This window comes from Ipomoea triloba, chromosome 6 (assembly GCF_003576645.1).
Source record: "Ipomoea triloba cultivar NCNSP0323 chromosome 6, ASM357664v1".
NCBI lineage: Eukaryota > Viridiplantae > Streptophyta > Magnoliopsida > Solanales > Convolvulaceae > Ipomoea > Ipomoea triloba.
Genome location: NC_044921.1, coordinates 12,046,279 through 12,069,488, shown reverse-complemented (window position 1 = coordinate 12,069,488; position 23,210 = coordinate 12,046,279). Strand labels below are relative to the sequence as shown.

The 23,210-nt window shown below is 36.7% G+C and overlaps 2 protein-coding genes across 3 annotated transcripts in view; both read left to right on the top strand.

Moving 5' to 3' along the window:
- LOC116022647 (K(+) efflux antiporter 6) overlaps positions 1-1,172 on the top strand; it is a 10,425-nt gene extending 9,253 nt beyond the window's left edge. The window contains exons 19-20 of the mRNA XM_031263433.1: positions 405-494; positions 634-1,172. Of these exons, the coding sequence (XP_031119293.1) occupies positions 405-494; positions 634-723 (180 nt within the window). The 3' untranslated portion in view covers positions 724-1,172. The remainder of the gene's footprint in view (positions 1-404; positions 495-633) is intronic.
- Positions 1,173-10,680: 9,508 nt separating this feature from the next.
- LOC116022047 (disease resistance protein At4g27190-like) lies at positions 10,681-15,603 on the top strand. 2 transcript variants are annotated; one of them, XM_031262592.1, is made up of 2 exons: positions 10,681-13,744; positions 15,407-15,603. In XM_031262592.1, the coding sequence occupies exon 1, from the start codon at positions 10,749-10,751 to the stop codon at positions 13,284-13,286; it is 2,538 nt and encodes an 845-aa protein (XP_031118452.1). In that variant the 5' UTR covers positions 10,681-10,748; the 3' UTR covers positions 13,287-13,744; positions 15,407-15,603. The 2 variants fall into 2 exon arrangements, with proteins under 2 accessions (XP_031118452.1, XP_031118453.1); XM_031262593.1 differs by having other exon boundaries at positions 15,402-15,603.
- Positions 15,604-23,210: the final 7,607 nt, after the last annotated feature.

The following is a 23,210-nucleotide window of genomic DNA, read 5'->3' as shown; positions in this document are numbered from 1 at the left end:
TTTTTTTTTTTTTTTTTTTTTCTTTTTTCAATAGTTTCCTGCAGTACTTCATAAGGACTTAATTTATGCTATATAAAATATGGATTGCATATTATGAGCTGCTAGGATTTAAGTACTTGAGTTTTGGAGTAAATTTGATCAATGGATAACTTATATGTGCACACATGACTGTTTGATGCTCTTTTTTGGAGAGGTGGGCAGGGGAGAGAATAATGAAGAGGATCAAAATATTAGCATTTGTTTCATTCAATATCCTGAATTCGTAGTCTTGGATGCTTCTATTTCTTTTGGAGGATTTCAAGTGTTATTGTATAATGTTTATATGAAGTGGATAAATTTCTTGGATTTTGGTTCTATTTGTTTGTGATTGCTCAGTTTTGCACTTGTGGTTTTCAAATCTTCAGGTGACTACTCCATTGCTTTTTAAGCTAATACCTGCTGTGGTGCACCTTGGGGTGCTGCTTAGGTGGTTTTCACCTGACAGCCAAACTGAGGTAAATAAATACAATACAATACAGTGCCGTCCATGATAAGATGCACCTTTACACCTTTTTCAATACTGATCATCATCTTTTACTGTCTTTTTTGTGCACCAAAATTTCTTATGGGTGAGTACCCTTTTCTGAATTTCAGTTGGGGTTAAAAGGAGAAAGCCTCCGATCAGAGAGTGTTAAGCAGAGGATTGCCTTGATATCCAAGGATCTCTTGATTCACGAGGGGTAAACTAGTGAAGCTAGATGCCACGTATCCCCGGGGACAACAAAAAGGCTACATTCCCAGCTGAATTTTTAGCATATGCACGTGAGATTCCTGCTCAATTCAACGAAGCTTTACGTTGTGCTATATTAGAGAGAAGGGAGTGGCAACAACCTCTGAAAATGGGAAACCAGAATTGGAGGTTTTCTAACTCTGACAAAACCACTAACAGGATGAAGCATTCGCATTTAACCAAGGTAATTTTGATTTTTCTTTTTCCTCTTGTGATTCTTTTTCATTTTTTGCTAGTGTAAAATAGTTTCTGGTTTGTGATGTGTAGTGAAATTTGTTCAACCGCATTTGGTTATGTATGTTTGTTCTGTAGATCCTAGAATGTAACAAAAACATTTTCTAGCCTGTTACTCGATGTCAATTGTATAGAAATGCCATTTCTCAGTACTTTCTCTTCTTGAAAATTTGCCCAAGTTTTGGGATGGTAGATTTTTGCAATGACTGGAATTTTTGCACCCTTTTTTTTTCTTTGAAATGATAAGTATACATTTATGCCCTTTATAATAATTTACAATTTTAATTGATCAATAATCCATGAATATCTTTAACAAAAATGATGAAGTAATTTGTAATTGAATATAACATTAAATCGTTGAGGGCAAATTTCCTAGAAGAGAAATTGTGATAGTGTAATAAATTATGGTTTGGACCTCAAAAAGCTCCAAGTTCTGAGATTATCAGCTTCGATAAAGCCAACAAACTCTTGGAATGCTTCTAGTCTATTGTTTCTATGACTAGATGTGGGCAAATTATATTCTAGGCTATGATTCGCAGTATAATGTGATTCATGATTTTTACTACGTAGTATATTGGAGGTTAGTTTTTAATGTATGAAGGTTCATTATTTGATAATATATCAAATAATAAACTTTTAATATATAAAAATGATCATTTAATCCATTAAAAATGAACATTTAGTATGTTAAAAATGAGTACTATTCAAAACCGTCTTTACTGTTTCGGCTCAGTTGCTACAGTGTTAGATTAGATTTGAACTGCACCGTGGTCATTTATACATATAAGCAATAATTTATTGTAGAAGAAAATTAAATGAAATACTTCGTACTTATTTTTAAGGGTAAAATGGCCAACATAAAGGCTATGTTTGGCAGAGCTTATTTAGGAGCTTATAGCTTATTTTAAGCTACTAATAAGCTATAAGCTCTGTTTGGTAATGTTCTTAAAATAAGCTAGTAGCTTAAAATAAGAGTTTATTTTAAAACGCTACTTTAGGTAGCTTTTCAAAAAAAAGCTAGTAACTTTTTAACCTTTTTCCATCTTTATCCTTATTATTTTAAATAAATGACATCTTTACCCCTCTCAATTAAAATCCATTTGGCCTTTTATCATCAATATATTTGGTTGTAATTTCAATTTGACATTGCGTTTGAACATTACTTTTTGTATAAACTAATTTTATGAATTATAAACATTTTGTTTTACTTTATATTTTTAAATATATGTTCTTACTTTATATTTTATTAAAATATATTGATTTCATTATTTTATATTTTAATATGTAAACAACCCTATTTAAATTTAAAACTATTTTAATTTTATGAAGATGTCCTTTTTAGTCTTTTTACATTTATCATCTTATCAAAAAGCTAATTTTACCAAACACTTTTAAGTATAACAACTAGTTTAACAACTCTTCAGATTTCAGCTTTAAGCTTATAGTTTTTCAGCTTTCAGCTACTTTTCAGCTTCCAGCTATCGTTTCAGCTAGGTTTGCCAAACATAGCCAAAAGGAGGAAAATCACCACTTTTAACATAACTGAGTGGGCAAATGTGGATACATGAATAACTCGGGGGAAAATAACTCAGGGAAAAAGTGATATAAACATATAACTCATGAAAAAAAAAGTGTGCATATAACTCAAGGGGAAAAAGTGTCATTTTACCTACTGGTGAATTATATTATTGACTGGGCCGGGGTCTACTTTGCATTGTGCACCGTAGTGCAAAATATACTTTAGATTATGTGTTTGTAGTTGAAATACCTGTTGTTAACAATTATTAGCATGTCTGCAAATAAATTGAAGGCACATAATATATTAACTATATGTACATAACATGGTAACTACATGCATAAAATATATTAACTGCAAACACATAATATGCTAACCAATACGTTTAATATAAATGAAAGTGACAAGTCTGTTTATGTTAAGTGACAAATTCATCACATAACTCTTTAATTACTCTTCGACAACATCAATAAACCTATTATAATCATATCACTTTAAACAAAAATAATTGAAGTTTTATTAGTTCATCAATATTGCATTAAGAAAATTTAATTTATTTTAATATGAAAATTGTAAGACATGAATTTTATTTTCGATTCTAATTATCTACAGTAATATAATACTCATCTTAATTACTACTTTTATTACAAGTTGAAACTACTCATTTTGATTATATTATTGAATAAATTTATTTTTATATTATATTAATTAAATTTTCATATTTAAAAATTATTTTAATATTTACTTACTTTAGTTTTGTGATAGACATTAATTTTAAACGCGCAATGCGCGTATTATAACTAGTATATATAACTAAGCACAACAATGCACATCCTCACAACCTATGATGCACCACCCCTAACAAGTACCCCAAACAAAAAAACAAAAAAAAAAAGAAGAAAAGATAATCCCCAAATGCATACTCGATGCCCTCCAACCAATGCACAATCTAAAGTTCTACAGTGCACCACACCTAGCTTACCAATGCACGACTCACTGGCCTACGATGTACACCCCCAAACTGAAGACATGTCGAACAGTCACTACCAGTGATGGAGAAAATCAAAAAGGGAAAGAAGGAAAATGAAGACAAAGCAAGACGAAAATGAAGGAAACTATAAAAAAAATCCTAAAATCATGCAGCAAAAAAGTATAAGGAAACACCATGCAAAAACTAACAAAGGAAAGTTCAAAATTAACCCCTACAATTTTTTTTTTTTAAATGTTATTGATGACTCTTATTTTATACAGACAACTATATTTCACCCCACTCTTAGCCTCTTTTTATGCACACATTCTAAAGTGTTTATTTGGGTTTTGGACTAAACGATGCTTTTTATGCTCAATTACTCTCAAATACACTTTTGAGAGAGGAAAATAAAAAAAAGGAAGCAAAAATTGATCAAAGTGAAGCAAAAATGCATGAAAAAGAGAACACAGAAGCAATCCAGGGAAAGGACACGCAAAATGAGCGAAGACAGAGTTCGTTGCTTAGAGGCAAGACTACGCACAGGCGGTGGCACACTCGTGTGCCATCGGTGCATTACGCACTAGCTGAGGCTGCCACCCGCATGGGCACTCTATGTCCGTGCCTTGCCAGTGCACCCGCACAGGTAGTGACACGCCCGTGCGATACTAGTGCGTCGAAACCCTATAATATCTGCCCTATAAATAAATCTTTTTCTTGATTTGGCAAGAGAGAGCAGCTAATGAATAGTAGTTGTAGGGAAGAATTTCCAGATTAGGTTATTTTTATCTTTCCTTTTTGTGTTCTTACATTATCAAATTGTATTTTGTGATTCTTAGTCTAGTTATCTTTATCTTGTGTTTATTGTTTTTATCTTGTGAATTTTTACTTTGTTGAAGGATTATTTCTTTATCTATTTTCTTTATATATTGTTAGATGATGTTTACAATGATTGTTCTTGTGTTTTTCATCTTTATTATGAGTGAGTAGTTTAGTGTAGGGGTTGAATAGTGGTGTATATTGTGTTTGATGCCTATTTGATGCATATTGCATAAAAGGGTTTGAAACCCAATTTAGAGTTCTTTTTTTTTTTTTTTGTGAGACGTTTTGTATTCTTGTGTTGATGGATTTGTGCACAAACTTGTCAATACTTGTCTAATATGATATTTGGCAACTGTTCAAGCAAGGAGTCCACGGGTTAGCATATTCCTAGACTCGTCTCTCAATCGTCAATTCTCTTAGACCGCATATCACGACCTTCAGGTTCACTTACGAGAGTAGGGAATGTTTGTAGGAATATGATTCTTGAAAATCACTATATTGTCTATTGACCTTACATAGTCAATCGAGACAACACCAGTTGCGAGAAGTTGTTTAATGGTATTATGTCTACGATGAAAATGTCTAGACTTACCATTGTGCATATGACTCCGAACCCTCCCAATTGTTGCTTGACTATCATAATGCACGCAGATTGGAGGTACAGGTCTTTCTCAACTAGGAATATCTTCCAGAAAATGGCGTAGCCATTCAGCCTCTTCACAACACATGTCCAAGGCAATCATTTTAGATTCCATCGTGGACCTGGCTATTACTGTTTGCTGGGAAGATTTCCATGCAATGACTGCACCGGCTAGTGTAAACACATAACCACTTGTGGATTTAGAATGCTTAATGTCTGATATCCAGCTAGCGTCGCTATACCCTTCAAGTACATCATGATATCTCGCATAGTGCAGTCCGAGATCACGAGTATACCTTAAGTATCTCATAATCCTCACTAGTATACCTGCTAAGTTTACTAACCGCAAAGGTGCGTGGCTTTCCTTCTTAAGGTGCGTGGTTTATATGCTTAAGGTGCGTCAGTGTTGCAAGTTAAGGTGCACCATTTTAAAACTTTAGGTGCATGGTTTGTGTTCTTAAAGTGATTTGTTTGTGTGCTTAAGGTGCGTAGTTTGTGTACTGAAGGTGCACCATTTAAAAACTTTAAGTGTGTGGTTTGTGTTCTAAGCTTATGGTGTGTAATGAATGGGTGAGGGGTATGGATTTGGAGAGTAATCTTGTGGTGGGTAAGGATATTGTGGTGGATTGAAATCTTGTGAAGGTTGTGGGAAGGAATTTTGGTGGGATGGTTGGGAAAAATAACATGAGTCTTAGTAAGGTTGTGGTGGATAAGGATTTTGGTAGTTTGAAGTGTATTGAGAGTATGATTTTTGGGGGTGGAATTGTGGTGGATGAAAATATTGAGATTGGGCATCATAGTAATGGTTAGAAGGTGGGGCTTGAGTTGTGCAAGGATTTCCATATCCATCATATTGGTTGTCCTCATAAGATTGACAATCATAATATCCTCCTTGGAATGCATACCCATCCATGGTGAAAGTTCTTGATTGAGTGGTGAAAGCTCTTCTTTTTTCAATTAAGAGTAAATACACACAATAAAGATCCTTCAACCAAAACTCAATCAAGGTAAGATATTTAATTCCTTCAACAATAAAAACAAACAAAAAGAAAGAAAAGAAAAGACAAAAAAAAGGACTAAGCATTGTACATTAATCATTGAAAGATAGAAATAACCCCAATTCAAACTCAAGAACCCTAAATGAGTTTCTTCCCCTTTTTCACAATAATTACAAGCTAAGCATCAAAATAAATAATACAACCCTAACTCAAGCCCAAAAACTAACTACTCATGATCAAATAGCATAAAGAACACCAAAACACAAGTACTAAACATTAATCTTGCAAAAGAAAAGAGATAAAGGAAAGAAAGCTTCTCTATTGAAATGGGTGGTGGAATCTTGAAATCCAAGCTTCAAATCCAAGATTACAAGCTCCAAAAGTGTTAATAAAACATAGATCAAAGCCTAATCTAACCTAAAAATATGAAAGGGAGTGAATGGGAGTGTCTAGGGTTCAACTATGGGTCAAAACCGAGTTCAAAATGCTCAAAAAGAGCTTAAATACTTAACAGAGCCGGTGCCATACGACCTCACATACGGCCATATGCATGGCCGTATGACTTTGAGTGATTTACAATACATTTCTCAGAATTCTGTGCAACTATTTTCACTTTTATGCTATTTTTCACCCTCAAAAGCACTTCATTAGCCTTTGTGGTCTTCCACAAAGTTGTAGCCCTTCAAGTTGGATTTCCAATGGTGCAAGAATCACCTCATTTGGACATTCTTAGGCTGAGATAAGATCAAAATACCGAACAGTGGCAGATTTGGACAAAATCTGAAAGTTTGGACGATTTTGACCCCTTTGTCTTCCCTTTTAAGATGTAATGTCTTCATGAGAGTTGTAGACCTTTGATTCTTCATTCAAATGGCACAAGAATCACTCAATTTTCATATTTATAGGCCGAGATATCGTTCAATCACTAAGAGTCGACGTGCAGAAATTTCAACACTTTTACCTTTTGCTTCTCTTTTGTTTTAGTTTGCCCAAATGACCAATATCATTGGAAATAGAACTCTTAGGCTCCCTTGGAAGTGTTGCACCCATCTCCATAGCTTCTCATTGACTCCCATTAACTCCAAATGCATCTAAAATGCATGAAAATCCTCTTCTTTGCTTCCAATGCTTTCCAAACCAAAATCCTTGCAAAATAACCACAAATTAGTCTCAATCTCTTTAAATTTGGAATGATCTATAAGAAAAATAGCTTAGTGAAAGGGAGGAAAATATAGACAAATGAGCACTTATCACGCCGCGATTTTATTTTATTTTTTTATATTTATTTTTTAGCTTTTTAATAAAAAATTATTAAATTAATTATTAAATTAAATTAAATTAAATTTAATTATAACTTGAAGAAATAGATGGTGACCTGCTATCAGGTAAAATTGCATGCATTTAGAGTGTTCAGTGGTCTAATTACACTTTTTTTTTTTTCATTCAATGGCCTAATTGCACCTTCAGGTTACATTCATTGGCCAATTTGGACATTATTCCTTTAAAAAAATGTTGTGGCAATTTGGGTAATTTTTGCATTTAGGTCACATTTAATGTGAGTGGTTTTCCTTCTTAAGGTGCGTGGTTTTTGTGCTTACGGTGCGTGGTTTTTGTGCTTACGGTGCGTCGGTTTGTGCTTAAGGTGCCTGGGTTGTGTGCTTAATGTGAGTAATTGTTCAAAATTAAGGTGTCTCAACTTGAAGCTTAAGATGCATGATTTGTATGCTAAAGGTGCGTGAGTTGTTGAAACTTAAAGTTCTTAAGTTGCGTGGTTTATGTACTTAATTTGCGCCATTTGAACGCTTAAGGTGCGTCATCGTTGAAACTTAAGGTGACCCATTTTAAAGCTTTAAGTGCGTGGTTTGTGTTCTTAAGGTGCTTTGTTTGTGTGCTTAAGGTGTGTGATTTGTGTATTGAAGGTGTACCGTTTAAAAACGTTAGGTGTGTGATTTGTGTTCTTAAGGTGCTTTGTTTGTGTGCTTAAGGTGTGTGATTTGTGTATTGAAGGTGCACCATTTAAAAACTTTAGGTGTGTGATTTGTGTTCTTAAGGTGTTTTTTTTGTGTGCTTAAGGTGCGTGATTTGTTTACATAAGGTGCGCCGTTTTAATGCTTAAGGTGCGTAACCGCACGAGAAGCTATACCCACAACTGAACCCTTCAATATATATATATATATATATATATATATATATATATATAGTCACAGACAGCGATCTGTGTTGCACAAAATAGTGTCTATAATGGAAAGAGAAGACACATAAGAGTAAGACATGAGTCTGTATCACAGCTAATTTTGAATGTGGTAATCACAATGGAGTTTGTGAAATCTGAGAGGAATATAGCAGATCCTCTCACAAAAGGCCTAAATCGAAAGGCCATCCTTGAAACTTCAAGGGAGATGGATTTAAAACCAAACGAGGTAAGGAATTCATGATGACACCACATCCGTGGTCAAAAGAAGTCATGGAAAGACTTACACCTAAACTATGAGTATACACTCTGTAACCTGAATGGGTGGTCTATGTCGATATAGACTTGACAGAGTTAAGGTCTATGATGAGATAGACTAGATAGGGAATTTCGAGGTCAATAGATTTGACTGGATAAAGCTTGAGTTATTCGGCACACTTAAGTTCAAAATTTAGTTATCAGGCGAGTTCGAGAAGCAATTCACTCTCGGATAGTAAATTACTTAATGTTGTTGCATGTCAGTTCAAGTCGTAGACCCTGACATAAGAGTTAACTCTTGCAACTTTAGCTCAAACGTTGTCTTATCCCGCCTTTACCTTTTAAATAATGTGTGGGGGATTGTTGGGAAACATTCAAAAGCTTTGGTGGAACCCAGTCAGTCATCTACCCTACTTTCATGCATGTCCAGTTTGTGTGATACGTACGTGGCTTCATGCCCTCTGCATTTTGTGACTGACATAAGGGGAGATCTTTTATATTTGCTAGTATATAAACAGACCTTCCCCATGCTGAGAAACACACTACAAATCATATTCTTCCTCCCTACATTCTTCAAAGTCTGAGCTTTTATATATGGGTCACACTTGTGTGAGACCGTCTCACGGATCCTTATTCGTGAGGCGGGTCGGTCGGGTCAAAGCACCATGCAAATGTCATACTTATATGTGTAAATGTCATACTTATGTGCTCAAATATAACACTAATAAGAATACAATTTTTGTTACTTATAAGAGAAAAAGTAATACATTTTTCATAATAAGTAATGTTGACAAGTGCTCCTTACTTATAAGGGCAAATATAATACTTTTGTAGAAAAATGTAATACTTTAAAATCAAAATGTAAAAGTATTGTATTTTCCTTAAAAGTATTACATTTACCCTTATAAGTAACAAAAATTTTATTCCTGATTAGTATTACATTTGAGCATATAAGTATGACATTTGTTCATATAAGTGTTATACTTGCATCTTGACTCGACCCGTCTCATGGTGAGACGGTCTCGCACAAGTTTTTGCCATTATATATATATATATATATAGGGCCGTTCCAATAAAAATTGGGGCCCTGTGCCATATATTAATTTGGGCCCTTTTTCGAGTAATTTCTATATATAAATAATAGTTGTTAAAAAATTATATCAAAACATAAATATTGTATAAAAAATACATAGAATTTTATTTAAAAAGTGACATGCATCGTGCACATTTAGACGCAAATTAAAATCATCAATCAAACTTTTGATATCAACTTCTTCCAAAAGCTCATTTTCAATGGAAATTAAAGCTAATCCATTGAGTCTCTCTTGCAACATACTTGATCATAAGTAAGATTTTAACAATTTCAACTTTGAAAAACTCCTTTCTGCAGAAGGCAATAGTAATCGGGATAGTCAATAATATTTGGTATGCAATAGTAGCATTTGGAAAACAACTGATCATCTGTTTCAAGAAGAATTGAAGAATTAGTTGAGTTGCGGTTTGCGATCTAAGAAATTACCGAATTGTAAATTGGGAATTGTTGAATTGTCGAATTTCGTTATGGTATTGCCGTATATTATAGGGTTGAGAATTGAGAATTTTCTAATTGTCTAATTGAGATGTGGGATTATGATTTATGAAATATAATTGCGAAACGGAATTGACATCTTTTTTGGATTAGGAATATATATATATATATATATATAGAGAGAGAGAGAGAGAGAGAGAGAGTTTTTGAAGCAATTGTCAATTGGACTCAATTTCATCCTGTTACAAATTGGTCAAATCCTCATACATTTAGCCTAAATATTTGTAAACTATATATACATATAAATATATATTTTTAGATATGGAGCCTCCAAAAATTAAGGGCCCTGTGCGGTCGCACATGATGCTCAGATACGGTCCTATATATATACACATACGAGTTGTTCTGTGTACAAGGTCGCCTAGTGTTATAGCATTACAGGACACAGCTAAACAGAGTTGTTCTGTGTACAAGATTCTTTCCATTAATCTTCCCTACAATTCCAAGTGATGCCGCCGCCTCTTGCTGCTCACGTTCACTGCACTGCAAATTGAGCAACAACATAGCTAAACAGGTTGTGAAATTTTTTGATAGGCTACTTGTCCCTATATTTTTATTGTTTATCATTCGCATCAACGTAACTCTTGGACCCACACTTTAACTGTCATCCACCATTCTCATTGCAATAAAATTAAATTATTATACTAAGACTTTCTGTTGCTCATTAATACTCAATAATCATCCCTCAAAAGAGAAAAAAAAGTCCTCTCAAATTTTGTCACAAATTCTTGAATTTCTGCATTCCTGTGTACTCAATACATTGCCATGGAAGCTGTGGCCTCGATCATTGGTTCAGCTCTAATTGAACCTTTTAAAGTTGTATTTGGATCCATCTATGCTGCAATGAAGAATCGTTTTAAGATCCATTCAAATTACAATCATCTTGAGAGAGACATAACACTCGTATTGGCTCTCAAATCTCGCTTGAGAAATGGGCTAGATGATGAGCAGCTGCAGCATCTGTTACCGACAACTCAAGTTCAAGATTGGTTAAGCAAAGTTGAAGAATTGGAGAACAATTTCAATTCTTTGCGGTCAACTGTGACAGAAAGTGGCATTACAAGTGATGCCACTTCTTGTTGTTCACGTTCACTGCACTACAAATTGAGCAACAACATAGCCAAACAGATTTTGAAAGCAAAACAACTTATTGAAGAAGGCAAATCCTTTGAGAACATGATAGTGGGTGTTGTTCCTGTGGCAAGGCCAGTTCAGTATATTGAAGTGACATCAATCAAAGGTCAACCCACAGCATCTAGAAATTTGGCCAAGATGATGGATCTGTTGAAAAGTGAAGAGTATAAGAGGATTGGTGTTTGGGGCATGGGAGGTGTGGGCAAGACTACTCTTGTCAAGAATTTGAATAATCAGCTCACCAATGATCCAATCTTCAACATCGTAATATGGGTTGTAGTAACTCGAAACGCAACAGTGGAAAGCGTCCAATCAAAAATTGCTGAGCGGTTGAAATTGCAGCATATGATGAATAAGGAAAGTATGGCCAGTCTTTTGTACAACAAACTTAAAGGCGAAAGATTTCTTCTAATTCTGGATGATATATGGGAAGAAATCAATCTCGATGTTGTGGGGATTCCTCGACCAAATGAACATAGTGGCAGCAAAATCATACTAACCACCCGAGATTTTAATGTTTGTCAACAAATGTTGACTGACATTGACTTGGAAATGGGCCGCTTGCATCCTGAAGAAGCATGGAAGTTGTTTCATGAAACTGTGGAGGAGGAAGTGGTGGATGATGACCAAATTAAGCCCATGGCAGAGGCCATTGTTGAAGAATGCGATGGATTACCCCTTGCACTAATTATTGTGGGGGCATCATTGAGGAAAAAGAGAGAGATTAGGTTGTGGCAATGCGCATTACATGCCTTGCAAAAATCAGAGCCGTCTCATATTAGAGGTGTTGAAGAGAAGGTTTACAAACCCCTTAAGTGGAGCTATGATTCCTTACAAGGTCAGCAATTGAAATCTTGTTTTTTGTTTTTCTGCCTATTCCCAGAGGATTTTGAAATTGATACTTATAAGCTAGTCCAATATTGGGTAGCTGAAGGTTTAATTGATGAGCAGCAAAACTTTGAGCAACAACAGAATGAAGTTGTACGTATTGTTGACTACTTAAAAGACTCCTGTTTGTTGGAAAGAGGTCAACGTTTTAATCATGTAAAGATGCATGATGTAGTTCGTGATGTTGGGGTATGGATAGCAAAATCCTTAGAGGAAGGGTGTAAATCTATTAACAAAGCTGGAATTAGCGGGGTGCAAATATCACAACAGTTATTCAATTGTTCTGAGAGAGTGAAGAGAGTGTCGTTTATGGAGAGCGATATAGAATTTCTCCCAAACTGCAACATACAATGTGCAGAAGCATCCACTTTATTTTTGCAAGGTAACAGGAGACTTTTGGAAGTACCAAACACATTTTTACAAGGATTTCAAATGTTAAGAATTTTGGACTTGAGTGACACCAAAATACAATTCCTGCCACACTCACTTCTTCAACTTGGTGAACTTCGAGCTCTCTTTTTACAAAATTGTCATGAATTGTTTGAGTTACCATCCTTGGCCACACTTGGAATGTTGCAAGTTCTTAATTGCTTTGGCTCTGCTATCACTAAATTGCCAGAAGACTTTGAAAAGCTAACGAACCTACGGCGGTTAGACTTATCTCGCACTTCTAAGTTGTGGAAAATTTCTAGTGAAAAACTATCTAACTTATGTAATTTGGAGTTTCTAAACATGAAGGGCAGTGCTATCAAATGGGGAATGATGAAAGTAAATGACGAATATGTACCATTTGAGAAGTTGCTCTGTTTAAATCAATTAATTTCCTTTCAGATTGACTTGGAAGACATTTCTCATGCCACTGCTGAACATGTTTCTTGGCTCAGGAGAATTAACAGCTTCTTTGTTAATGTGAGTCCTGATCATAAGAGATCATATGGACAATATCGACCCAATGCGAAGATTGTGTTCTTCTCTGGCTTTCTTTTCTCAGGAGATGAATCAATTGGATGGCTATTAGTACATGCATTTTCCTGCCAAATTAGGGAGTGTAAGGGAGTTGATCTCATGCTTGACAACATGGTTAGGAGCAGCGTTACCCTTGGTCCATTTCTTAACTTGAAGAGCTTAACAATAGTTGGCTGTTGCATCCCTGTCAAGCGGTCATCTCAAGGATGTGACTTGATTCCTAACTTAGAGGTCCTTGGTTTTTTATCACTTGACCGGATTAGAAAGCATTTCAGATTTCAGCAATTTACTTGGACTGCGTTTCACCAAGCTTAGATTAATAGTCGTTTATGATTGTAATCAATTGGAAAATCTATTGAAAATGGATGGAACTCTTCACAAACTTGCAAAACTGGAATCAATCGAGATAGTCAGATGTAAGAAGTTGTCAGAAGTGTTCAAAAACACATCCACAAACAACTTTGTGCCAATGTTGAAATCCTTAAATTTGGACGGACTTCCTGCACTAGAACAAATATGCAAAGCAGATGAATCATGGAACAGTCTAGAGGAGCTTATAGTGGGGGAATGCAGTATGTTGCTGAAGTTGCCTCTTAGTGTCCAAAGTGCAGAGAATATTCAGTCAATAAGGGGAGAACAAAATTGGTGGAATCAACTGCAATGGGATGATGAAAATCTGAAGATGCACTTACACCCACTTTTTAAACCACGTGATTAAAGGGGATGAAGTTAAAGATGCAAATGCTTCAAACTATGTCTTCAGCATGGCTCAAGTAAGATTTTATGCAATAACTTCAGCATGGCTCAACTAAATTATTTATAAAGGAATATGTATATCTTTTGATGAAAAATATAATATTTTTACATATTTTAAAACGTATTACATTTTTTCAAACACTTTATTTCTAATTAGTATTACATTTTTATTAAACTTTTTTATTGACTCGACACCGTCTCACGGATAAGGGTCCGCGAGATGGTGTTACACAAATGTGACCCTCTTTTTATTGGATATACAAAATCATTTTCCTTAAGACTTTCTTTTTATTGGATATACAAAATCATTTTCCTTAAGACTTTATTTGATGTTGTATTAGAAAGGCAAAAAAAAAAAAAAGAAAAAAAGAAAAAAAAGAGCAAATCTAAGTACTATTCTGAACGGGTGTGTGTGTATCTATATATATATATATATATATAGGTCATTGTTGAGGTGAGTCGATCTTTTCCCATGAGTCCGTATGAACATATTTAGGCCGTTGAATGCTTGAGATCAACAATGGCTTAGAGTTTGCCACTGTACAAGTGAAGTGCACGTTGCACAGTTGATGAATTCAAAGCCATTAATCTCAAGTATTCAATGGTCTAGATTTGTCCAACACACTCATGGGAAAGAGTGGACTCATTTGGTCATATATATATATATATATATATATATATATGAAAAATTGTAATTTATGCCCTCAATAATATACCAATTATCAATGTCACTCCTGAATTATTAGTGATGTAAATGTTGCCCTCAATTTTTAAAAATATATATACCGTTTTTAAAACTTGAGGGCAACATTTACACCACTAATAATTCAGGAGTGACATTAATAATTGGTATATTATGGAGGGGCATAAATTACAATTCTCTCTCTCTCTCTCTCTCTCTCTCTATATATATATATATATATATATATATATATATATATATATATATATATATATATATATATTATGTAGATTAAGGATCAAATGAGAACCTATAGTTAGGTGAGTACTAGATTAATCTGATCATTTGATTTAAATAATTCAGTGGTTGTGATTAATTATATGAAATAGATTTAATTTTTCGCACTCAGTTTGTTGTGCATTCGTACTCATTTTGTTGTCCATTCGTTCTCAGTTTTTTGTGCATTCGTTCTCAGTTTGTTGTGCATTCGGTCTTAGTTTGTTGTGTATTCATAGTATGAATGTTGTGCATCTCCCCCACTTTGTTATGCAATTGCATTCATAGCCGTTAGATCAGTCCAAATGGATGATCTGGATTAGTCCACAGGGTCCTCACCTAATGATAGGTTCTCACTTGATCCGGAACCTTATTATATATATATATATATATATATATATATATATATATATATATATATATATATATATCCTCTAATGTCTATTTTTTTCTATGTTTTTATGTTTTTATTTACTAGGATCTCTTGAACCACGTGTAGTTGGCATAATGATGATGTTTGACATCCAATGCATTCTTTATCACCAAGTACATCCTATACAAATTAATTAAAAACGAATCTTCAAATGTGGGACTGATATTATTTTTTAGGTTAAATATATTTTTTAAACTTGTGGATATATAAATCATTATATTGATGATATTTATAGTGTTAGGCACTCTAATAAATAGTTTTTTTTTTTTTTTTTAAACAAAAGTGCAGGTTGGGTTCCAATTGCTAAGTCTGATCCAATCATCAAAGTCGACAAGTGTATAAGATTCGACAAGTGTATAAGATTTGGATAAGTGTTTGATTATTGGTGTTTTTATTTTCAAATTTTTTGTTTATGTCTATGTTTATGTATGCGGTGTATTGTATCAAACAGTTGATATTAATGGTATGGAATCTGTGTATAGCTATGGGTGTCTTGGTGTTTGGCTGCTACTATGTTTTGTGTACTTTAATTTTAACTTTTTAAAATTATATATGTATGCTATAGTTTGGGTTTATGGGGTAGTTACTCTTTATATTTGATTATTGATTATATATGCAGATTGTACTTTGATTTAATTAGTGATATATATAAACTACTGATAATATATTCAACATATTTTTTAAATTTTCATGGTTATTTGGTAACCATCATCAAATTGATGGATCAATATGACAGCATGGGACCATGATGTATTTCTCATTAGTGTAAATCCAGGCTACTACATAAGCGTGTGGAACTGCGATCACTGCGGATCCAGGAACAGCAGCTTCAATGACGATGGTGATGATGTCTAGGAACAAGAGAATCTTTCTTCTCCCTCTTCCACTCTCATAGCTCTCTCACTTTTTTGTTATCAAAATCTCAAGGCCTGGTTAGGCATGTGGAACCCTCTTGAAGGTAACAGATATTCCCACTTTTTGTTAATCTGGAAATTTAGGCTTAAAAAAAAAAAAAAAATTCTTGTTGAGTTGATTCTGTCACCGATTCATCTTATTTGTTGTCTCAAATATTAACAAAATTTTCAAAACTTTGTTCTCATGAGTGGTGATCGATCAGATCTTTGTTCCCGTCACCATCTATCTCACCTGTCGTATGCTATTATTATTTAAAAAGAAAAAGAGATACAACATCGGCTGTTCGAAATAAATCGACGTCGTATCTCATTGATTTTCTTAATAAATATATTTTCCACTCATTTGGTAAATCAATAATGTAAGCATTATCATTGATTTTCTTAATAATCTTAAAAGGGCCATATTTCTTGGGACTTAACTTGTGGAATGTTCCTGCGGGTACTCTTTCCTTTCGAATGAAGACCATAACCTCATCTCCTACTGCAAATACTTGGCGGCGGGGACATTTGTCAGCTTTATTGGAGGGTGATGAAATAAAACAGATTAAGTAGAGCTGAGCTGTTAGCTGTTAAAGGATGATGTCATAATCTGTTATGCTTTAGGTCAAGCAGTTACAACTGCTGCCCAGTAACCAACTCATGTATATAAACCATCACCCCACTCTGTAATACGACTGATCTTTTTGCTCACAACAATAATGAAACACTTCTCTTCATTCTTCTTTCCATTTTACGTATAACATCCAGAATCCATCATGGTATCAGAGCCAAGGCGCTCTTATGCCGCTGCCGTTTCCGGCGTCGGAGAGACGAATCCAGGAACACGAACAGCGTCTCCGATCACGCGATCGCCGATCGGTAATCCAGTCCGAAGCAGTCCAGAGATGATTCCGCAGCGGAATCCACAGCAAAATTTCAACACAGAGGAATTAGAGAATGCTCTGTTCCTCAGCTCAAATGATATTCCGTCAACGATTCTCGTGAGTCCGCCATTGACGGGAAGCTCGAACTACGGCACGTGGTCGACATCAATGAGGATCGCCCTAGAGATAAAAAACAAATGGTCCTTGATCGACGGCAGCACTCCGGCACCTGAGATAGGCCAGCCGAACTTCGCCGCATGGAGAAGATGCAATTTAATGATCTGTGCCTGGATCTTCAAATCAGTACTTCCGTCGATCGCTCAAAGCCTCATGCATCTCGACAGAGGCAAAGACGTTTGGGAAGACCTACGGAGACGGTTCTCACAAGAAGACGCTCAGCGTATCTCAATACTCCAAAATGAGATGTATAGCTTGATGCAGGGAGCTATGACCGTTAATGAGTACTACACTAAGAGCAGAACACTGTGGGAGGAACTAAACACTATGAGGCCACCTCCGGTATGTAAATGCAATCCTAAATGTTCATGTGATCTCATTGAACAGATCTTGAGAGAAAGGGAGACTGATCGGGTAATCAGATTCTTACAAGGTCTAAATGATGATTATAATAGCTTGAAATCTAATGTGTTGGTCATGGATCCTATACCGGAGGTGTATAGAGTCTTTGTTATGGCCGAGAAGATTGAAAGGCAAAACAGCCTAACAAGTCTGAACTTAAGCAATATAGATATCAATCAATCTAATGCTGTTCAAGGTCCCATAACTGATGAAAACATTACTGCTGCCATAAACTCATACACTGGAAGGAGATTCAATTCCACGAAGGCTAAATGCACACACTGCGGCATGAATGGTCATACGGTGGATAAATGCTATAAAAAGCATGGTTATCCACCTGGCTGGGTTCCTGGTTACAAAGCAAATGGAAAACAGCAGCTCACTGCCACCAGCGGTGATCTGGGAATTACTGCTGAACAGTTACAACAGCTACTACCCATGGTGTAGACACAAACCGGAGCCAACCGTACTCAATCTTCCATATCATCCAGTTCGAGCACCACATCCGCGGTTGCCTTGACACCTAAATTTGATGAACAAATTGATGAAGGCAAGTCGATCCTAAACTCTGTGAATTCTATTTCATTCTGTTCCTCAACATGGATTCTTGATTCGGGAGCTACCAATCATATTGTATGCTCTATGGATTATCTATCTAACTATCACAATGTTGATGAGGTCAAGGTAAACTTGCCTACTGGACAGTGTATTTATGTCAAACACATAGGTGATGTTAAACTTGCCAACAATCTTTGGTTGAAAGAAGCCTTACACATCCCTTCTTTCAAATTCAATATTATCTCAGTAAGTAAGTTGTTGCAAGATACCTCCTACAAACTGATATTCACATTTGGACAGTGCTTAACTCAGGGGAATCATGGACTGATAGATGGTTTAGCTAAGGAAGAAAAGGGACTGTATCTACTCAAGGAATCACCAGTTTTACCTAACAAATGCTATGCCATGCAGTGTACTTCTTTGGAGACATGGCACCAACGACTTGGACATTTTCCAGTGAATAAAATGCACCTGATCAAGAATCTTGATGTCCCTAGTTGTAAGAATTTGGTTTGTGATGTATGCCATTATGCAAAACAGAAACGCTCTTCTTTTCCTTTAAGTCTTACATGTTCAGAACATATTTTTGATCTTGTGCATCTTGACATTTGGGGGCCTTTCCCGATTTGCTCCTTAAAGGGTGACTTTTATTTCTTAACCATAGTCGATGATTACTCTCGCTTCACATGGATTCATCTGATGAGAAACAAAAGTGAAACGAGACAATTTGTGAAAAACTTTCATGCATATGTTTTCACACAATTTGGGGTTTGAATCAAAGTGTTTCGAAGTGATAATGGTTGCGAGTTCAAAATGAATGATTTCTTTTCAGAAAATGGCATAATTCACCAAACATCATGTGTCAACACCCCTCAACAAAACGCCATTGTAGAATGCAAGCACCAACATATCTTGAATGTGGCTCGTTTTCTTCGGTTTCAAGCCCAATTGCCATTGGAATTCCGGGGGCATTGCGTGATGCATGCTGTCTTTCTTATAAACAGGATACCATCTCTAATTATCAACGGGTCCAGCCCCTATCAACGTCTATATGGAATCATTCCAAGTCTTGACAACATCAGAATCTTCGGTTGTTTGTGCTACGCTGTTACTCTCTCAACAAACAGACACAAAATGGCTCCTCGTGGCCGAAAAGGCATATTCATTAGTATTCCTTCAGGCACAAAAGGTTATATGATTTATGATCTAAATGATGGCTCCATTTTTGTATCCAGGGATGTCATTTTTCACGAAGATCAATTTCTCATGGCTGTAAAAGATTCTGAATCTCAGAAAAAGGAACTCCCGGATCCATCTCTCCCGAATATTCCCACATCTTTGGAGATAGAAGCACATGTCCAGCCAGTACCGGATTCTGAAAGTCTTGGGCAGCCACATCAGAGTCCCATTATTCGTGAAATGTCACAGCAGCATAACACCCCTGAGTCTGAATATGCTAATGAGCAGAGTTCGACAGCTGATGACAATACCAGTGCAAGCTATGAGAATGCTCCAATAGAGCAACCTGGTGTCATTCCCTCTGAGCAGCCTAGACGATCTGACAGAGCTTGCCGTGCCCCTTCCAAACTGCAAGATTACTATTGTGACACAACCATCAAAGAAGGTCCATCTCCTCATATTTTATCTAAAGTCATATCATATGATAACCTATCTCAACCTCATTTGGTTTTCTCTATGGTTGTAACCTCTGCTGATGAGTCGAAATCCTACAACCAAGCTATCAAAAATGCTTGCTGGAAAGAAGCCATGTCTGCTGAAATCAAGGCCTTGTAGGACAACAACACCTGGGTACTAACCGATCTGCCACCCGGAAAATCCCCAATTGGGTGCAAATGGGTCTATAAAGTGAAGCTCAAAGCTGATGGAACAGTGGAACGCTACAAGGCAAGGTTAGTTGCTAAAGGGTACACACAGCAACTGGGGGTGGACTACATCGAAACCTTCTCGCCCGTGGCAAGGATAACGACTATCCAAACATTCCTAGCCATGGCAACCTCCCGGGCATGGCATGTTCATCAACTTGACATCAACAACGCGTTTCTTCATGATGATTTGAACGAAGAGGTTTACATGGTTCTTCCCCCGGGGTTTCAAGGGGATAAACCAGGACAAGTGTGCAAGTTACTACATTCACTCTATGGCCTAAAACAGGCAAGTCGCCAGTGGAACACGAAATTAAGCTCTGCTCTTGTTCAAGAAGGATTTAAACAGTCTCTGTTGGATCCCTCTCTATTCACCAGAGGATGTGCAGCCACTTTCATTGCAATCCTTGTATACGTAGATGGCATTTTGGTCACCAGCCCCGACATGCAACTCATTCAAGGTTTAAAAATGTTTCTGGACAAAACCTTTAGGATCAAAGATCTCGGCTCACTGGGGTATTTTCTGGGAATTGAGGCTCACTTGAGTAATGACGATCTAAATCTTTGCCAACGCAAATATGCCTTGGACATTTTAAATGAGGCAGGATTCATCAATTCGAAGCTAGTCAGCACACCAATGGTTCCTGGTCATCCCCTAGGTAAAGATGGTGGAACCAGTTTATCTGACATCGGCAGCTATAGGCGGCTTGTGGGAAGACTGCTGTACCTAACCGCAACAAGGCCCGACATCTCCTTTGCGGTACAACAGTTGAGCCAATACGTTAATGCTCCCACTGATCAACATCTTGCTGCGGCACACAGGGTGCTCCGTTACATAAAGAAAGCTCCGGGTCAAGGTCTGTTCTACCCGAAAAATGACGCCATGCAGCTTAACGTCTTCTCCGACTCAGACTGGGCGGCATGCATGGAAACCCGTAGATCCATCACTGGCTTCTGCGTCTTCTTCGGATCTGCTCTCATATCCTGGAGATCAAAGAAGCAGGTGACGGTCTCACGATCATCTTCTGAGGCCGAGTATCGAGCCCTGGCAGCTACTACCTGCGAGGTTCAATGGCTCACTTCCTTGCTGAATGATCTTCAAGTACACTCACTCAAACCTGCTACAATTTTCTGTGATAGCAAATCCGCGATAGCCATAGCGGAAAACCACGTATTTCATGAGAGAACGAAGCACATCGACATTGACTGTCACCTAGTTCGCGAAAAGGTTAACCAAGGGCTCATCAAGCTTCTAGCTGTCTCAACGTTGAATCAAGTCGCTGATGGACTCACCAAACCCCTTCCTACAGCGATGTTCCAGGCTTTCGTTTCTAAACTGGGCATACAAGACATGCATGCTCCAGTTTACGGGGGGGGGGGGGGTATTGGAGGGTGATGAAATAAAACAGATTAAGTAGAGCTGAGCTGTTAGCTGTTAAAGGATGATGTCATAATCTGTTATGCTTTAGGTCAAGCAGTTACAACTGCTGCCCAGTAACCAACTCATGTATATAAACCATCACCCCACTCTGTAATACGACTGATCTTTTTGCTCACAACAATAATGAAACACTTCTCTTCATTCTTCTTTCCATTTTACGTATAACATTCAGAATCCATCAAGCTTGAGCTTTATTTTTGGCATTGGTGGAATTCAGTCTGGCTTTTACTTCTTCTTGAATCTCAGTAACCTGCTTTACAAAATTTTTAGCCTTTGAACTCCCATAGTCTAAGTTTAAACTCTCATTCTCATTTTGTGGAAGTCGAAGTAAATCAACTGCATGCATGGGTTGCTTTCGGTAGACAACAGAGAACGGTGAATGTCCAATGGCAGAATGTACTCTGCTATTATAGGCAAACTCCGCTTGAGCCAAAGCAAAATCCCATTGTTTAATATGTTCATCACAAATACCACGTATGAGATTTCCCAGGGAGCGATTTGTTACCTCAGTTTGACCAGTCTGTCTGTGGGTGTGCCGAGCTGCTGAATTTAAGGCTAGCATCAAATCTTTTCCACAAGGTTGTCCAAAAATGTGATAGAAACTTTGAATCCCGATCAGAAGTAATGGATTTTGGAACTGCATGGAGGCGAACAATCTCCTGAAAGAATAATCGAGCAATGTGAACGGCATCATATGTCTTTTTGCAGGGGATAAAGTGTGCCATTTTTGAGAATCGATCCACAACCACAAAGACAGAATCTACACCACATTGTGTTCTTGGAAGTCCGAGAACAAAGTCCATAGATAAATCTTCCCATATATCTTCTTGAACTGGTAGATGCATGTACAACCCCGTATTCTGGGAATGTCCTTTTGCTCTTTGACAAACAATGCAACGTTTCACAAACAGTCCTACGTCTCTCTTTAGCTGAGGCCAGTAAAATCTCTCTTCAAGACTGGCAATTGTCTTATCTCGACCAAAATGACCTGCTAAACCACCTGCATGCAAGTCCCTAATCAATTTTTCTCTTAGAGAGGTTCTAGGAATACACAACTTTGTTCCTTTGAAAAGATATCCTTCAGACACATAGAAGTCTAGTAATGGAGCATGAAGTTGAACTTGCTCCCAAATTTGCTTGAAATCCTCATCCTCAACATATAAATCCTTGAGCTGGTCAAACCCATAACCTCCTCTTGCATGATGACCAATAAATTTCTCCTGCGACTAAGGACATCTGCTGCCCGATTTAGGGCGTCGGACTTATGTTTGACAACAAAAGAAAATTGTTCTAGGAAGGAAGACCACCTGACATGCATACGGTTGATGTGCTTTTGATTCCGAAAATATTTAAGTGCTTCATGGTCTGTATATATGACAAAATCTTGAGAGAGTAAGTAGTGCCTCCAAGTGTGAAGAGCCCGAACAACAGCATACAATTCTTGCTCATAAGTGGACCACTTTTCACGTGCTGAGCTTAACTTCTCGCTATAAAAAGCTATTGGCCTTCCACCTTGTGAGAGTACTGCTCCTATGCCCACGCCACTTGCATCACATTGTAATTCAAATGGCTTTGAAAAATCTTATGCTTTAGGTCAAGCAGTTACAACTGCTGCCCAGTAACCAATCATGTATATAAACCATCACCCACTCTGTAATACGACTGATCTTTTGCTCACAACAATAATGAAACACTTCTCTTCATTCTTCTTTCCATTTTACGTATAACATTCAGAATCCATCAAGCTTGAGCTTTTTTTTGGCATTGGTGGAATTCAGTCTGGCTTTTACTTCTTCTTGAATCTCAGTAACCTGCTTTACAAAATTTTTAGCCTTTGAACTCCCATAGTCTAAG

Excerpts from the sequence above, each read along its gene's own strand:
- LOC116022047 (XM_031262592.1), top strand. The coding sequence starts at position 10,749 with ATGGAAGCTGTGGCCTCGATCATTGGTTCAGCTCTAATTGAACCTTTT.